Genomic DNA, 4,441 nt, shown 5'->3' on the forward strand with positions numbered 1-4,441 from the left:
GATCAGAGTTCGTCGGACGCAGCCAAGGTTAGAAGGCGAGTGTCGTGAATGATGTATTTGGGTGTTATATTTCTCGCTTGTTTTACAGTTAGAGAGTGAATTTGGAAGGCCAACCCAGTTAAGGCCTGCGACAAACTTGGTTGACCTCCAACATAGAGGCTAGCCATAGTTTGTTATGTCCAGGCTGCTATACTCATTGTGAGTCCTGAATAAGGCATCTTACAATGAGTGTAGTGGTTAAAGGGCTATCACATATACTGTCTGTCCTGAATAAGGCATCCTACAGTATATACAGTAGTCCGAGGGCGACTGGGCATCTAAATGTTAGGTTTGAACTCCCCATTTAATTGTTGATTACCTTCGATTGCTATAGTGATTTACAGTTTATTTTAATTTACCTAGATAAGGTTAGGACATATTTGTATATTTCGGCAGTCCATTTAAATCATGCCTATTGTTTCCAATCATTCTATGTTGAACACCCCCAAACCCTGGAAATGACCAGATACGATCCCTTTGATTAACTGTAAATGCGTTACAAATGTGTGTCAGTTAAAACATCTAAGATTAAATGACGATATCATACAAAGGTTCAAGATAATCAACTGAAGACTCTTCACTAGTCTTGACTTTAACTTTTGTCTGTGAAACATTCGCTTTGCATTCAAGGTAATGTCCACTTTCTTGAATTGATATTTCAGTAGCATTAGTGTATACGTGCGGAGTTGCCCGGCGCTGATGGCTGCAACAGATATTGATGTCACATGTATTTGATTAGTTCAAGAATCCTTACAAAGCAAATAAAAATCAGAACGTTAGTTTTCCGTAAAACAGAAATAATGAATAAAATATCACGATAAACTTACAAGAGACATTTTTTTAACTACTCACATCATTTTCTTTAATTTCATTCCTAGAAAAGCTATGGTAATAATGAAAAATCCATTCAATATCAGTTGAAGAATGGATAAATATCCATCTGAAAGTAAGAATTATTTTAGAATAAAATTTATCTTTTACAATTGGATGATATTACCAAAATCTTCATGTTATAAAAATGATGCCCAGTTTAGGTGATTTCATTCCTAGAAAAGCTATGGTAATAATGAAAAATCCATTCAATATTAGTTGAAGAATGGATAAATATCCATCTGAAAGAAAGAATTATTTTAGAATAAAATATATCTTTTAAAATTGGATGATATTACCGAAATCTTCATCTTATAAAAATGATGCCCAGTTTAGGTGATTTCATTCCTAGAAAAGCTATGGTAATAATGAAAAATCCATTCAATATTAGTTGAAGAATGGATAAATATCCGTCTGAAAGTAAGAATTATTTTAGAATAAAATATATCTTTTACAATTGGATGATATTACCGAAATCTTCATCTTATAAAAATGAGGCCCAGTTTAGGTGATTAGTTGGACGTAGAACATGCTCTTGTGTATCCGGAAGAAAGAAAAAGAAAGAAAGAAAAAACAAATCAAAGAGAATAGTGTCAAAAGTGTACATAGAAGGGTCGAATCTAAATCTTTCTATACTGTAAATACGAAAGTGAATATTAGTAGCGAAAGCATTCTTACACAAGTTTCTTATAAGTATTTCATTCTTTGCATGAAAGAATATACGAATGTATATTTAAGAAATCTTTCACTTCTGATTATTTTATAAATACATCATTTATTTGGAATAGAAATGTATATTCTTATTTAATTCTTGTGGAAATATCGTAAATAAATCAGCAGACGTGAAATTATTGCTGTCATATCCTGTATAAAAATGAAACGAAAAAGAATAATGCTATGTGCATATGAGTTCAATATTAGTATATAAGTCGGATATTGTATTGAAAAAATAATCTTAATGTTTAGTCTCTCAATCTTTATAAAACGCAGCAAAGACTTATATCTTTGTATATATTTCTAGTATTTTAAATATAAAGGTTAGTACATCACCTTTCTGAATTTCAAAATTTAATTTACATTAGGTAGCATGTTTATCTCCCATTTTGAATTGAAACATTAATATGACTATCCGAAGCCTCGTTGCTTATATATAACAAAAAAGTCCTTTCGTGATATGCAGTGCATCCTAGCTAAGCTACTGTTTTAACTTGTGTCTGTTTTCAGAAATGTTTGTCCATCGTGCTATTATAAATTCTGAATTATTTACTTTAAATGATATGATATTAAATAACATATTACCCATTTTAATATTCTTTATTGTCATCCGGTACATGATCGAGTCAAAGGGATACATCTATACCAGTACTGAAAAATCATATATTTTCGTGGGATCAAATTTTGATGTTTTGATTAAAAACTCTTGGTACGTGAGGATTTGAATTCGTGGATGAAGAATTGCTGAGTAGTTATGTATGTAATATTTTACAATTAGTGAGTCTGCTTATACCCCGAAAACAACAAAATTTAAACGCCCACGAAAATTTGTGATTTCACAGTATATTATTGTTGCATATTATATTTTTGGAGGAAAAAGAATGAAACAATTTATTATTTTATTCTTTGTTGTTGTTATTGTTTTTATGTTGTTGATGTTTTTTATAACATGGACAAAACTGTTATAAACAAATACCTCGAAGTGTTTACAATAAGTAATTCAATGTCTCGTAAAATGTAACTTTCATTTTTATATTAAGAAAGTTAACAAGTCAATAAATAAAAAATTAAGATTAAAAATAAACCTGAACTCATTACTGTTGCCATCTTGCTGTTTGCCAGATTCTTGGTAATAACTGCCGCGGGCCGATCTTTATTTTTCGAATTGAACACATAGGAGTCTGAAACTAATTTGTCCTGTATTGCTGTCCCTATTGTCATTGACGACAAGGTTCTGTTTAGATTTGACACCAAAGTTGCTATTTTAAGGAAAAAATTAATTTGGATAAAATCTTAATTATTCTCTTAAAATTGTCGTTGCTGAAATTATATATTTCAGACAGATCCAACAAGTCTAGAGTTAAACCCCGAACCTTGGGTGAAAATGGGTTTCTCTATTTAAAATGAATTTCTCCGTGCTTTATTTATTAATATTTCTTCATCCTAGACAGTTATGCCAATTTAAGACTTGTCATAGAATGGATTTATAAATAGAATTAATTTCATTACAACGTGTATTGATGATGATCCTGTAATAAACTAATGTCCAAAAATATGTTAAGATTTAACGTCATCATTTACCTATCCATGTTAGACTAAATCCTTTGGCTGTGTCAATTCCATCAGAGACAAATGTGATTCTTATAAGTCTACCTCTCACTAATTGGGAAAAGGGGTTGCGCTGACCACATCTGCGCATGGCGGTATAACAACATGGATCCATTTCTGTTATCTGATTGATTTTAAAGGTGTACAACTGCATCATTAACAAACTCTGGGATTTTGATAACCTTAATAAACAAATACTCATGCATTTAAATTAAAAAAGAGTTGATATCTTTTTTAAACTCGTTAGAATTAAGAAAACTGAAATTCAAGCATCATTTATAAGATTTGCATTAAAAGTGAATTCAATTCCTATCAAAGTAGAAATAAATTTTCAAAAAATATTCGAATACAAAACCATAAAAATAAATAAATTCAATGGTGACTGTGGAGAGGTCTTGATTGATAAATTCCACAAATCATATTAAAATCCTCTATCTATTACAATGATAGTTTTTTTTATAACATTAACTGATAAATTTAAATATATTCAAAGTCTTATTGAATTGGACAAAGGTTACTAAGTGATTTATTTCAACAAATGAGTCGACGTATACATACAGATATCTTACCTCCAAGAAATCACTGCAGGAGAAGAACCAGTTTGCTTCAAGATCAAAAACATCAAACGTAAAGTTAACGGTTGTGCTTTTGTGTCCAGTATTCAGAATCCAGGTGTAATTGACATTGTTTGGATAGTTACCAGGGTAACCGGGAGAAGTTAAACTTCCCGTGATACCTGAGATGTTCTTTGTTTCATTTTTTCCATTACATCCGTAGCCTAAATGTTCACAATTAAGTATATTTATTTAAATAAACATATCAACATTTACCTTTACCAGATCCAAGATAATTATACAGAAATGATACAATTAATTGTGATAACTTACGTATTTGAAACAATAACCAACAGAAGAAAAACAGGTTCATCTTATCATTAAGTTATGATGAAAGTAACTCTGTGAACATAGAACATACTAGAATAATCCCCAAAATTCACGAAGATGGTTAAAGAAGGAAATGAAAAGAGGAATTTTACATGTTTGGAACTTTGATTATGTTGTTAGTTCCGATTTTTTTTTTTAGATTGGACAGCTGTTTTTGAATCTATTTTGATCAAATGATAGTAAAGGATAAAATAGGCTAAACCCCATTTTTTAACAATACAAGTTTATCAATAAAAACAGGTAGTCGCCCCTGACACAAAATTAGT

At 30.5% G+C, this 4,441-nt stretch overlaps 1 protein-coding gene across 1 annotated transcript; it reads right to left on the bottom strand.

Annotated features, from left to right (window-relative positions):
• Positions 1-1,612: 1,612 nt before the first annotated feature.
• On the bottom strand, positions 1,613-4,233 carry LOC134261423 (cubilin-like). Its single transcript, XM_062743865.1, has 5 exons — positions 4,119-4,233; positions 3,801-4,009; positions 3,205-3,355; positions 2,709-2,882; positions 1,613-1,773 (listed from the first exon to the last, which is right to left on the bottom strand). Exons 1-5 carry the CDS (start codon positions 4,156-4,158, stop codon positions 1,685-1,687), a joined length of 663 nt encoding a protein of 220 aa, XP_062599849.1. The 5' UTR covers positions 4,159-4,233; the 3' UTR covers positions 1,613-1,684.
• Positions 4,234-4,441: the final 208 nt, after the last annotated feature.

The sequence above is a fragment of the Saccostrea cucullata genome, unplaced genomic scaffold (assembly GCF_032062105.1).
Source record: "Saccostrea cucullata isolate Sc308-1 unplaced genomic scaffold, CSIRO_AGI_Scuc_v1 ctg4570, whole genome shotgun sequence".
Classification (NCBI taxonomy): Eukaryota; Metazoa; Mollusca; class Bivalvia; order Ostreida; family Ostreidae; genus Saccostrea; species Saccostrea cuccullata.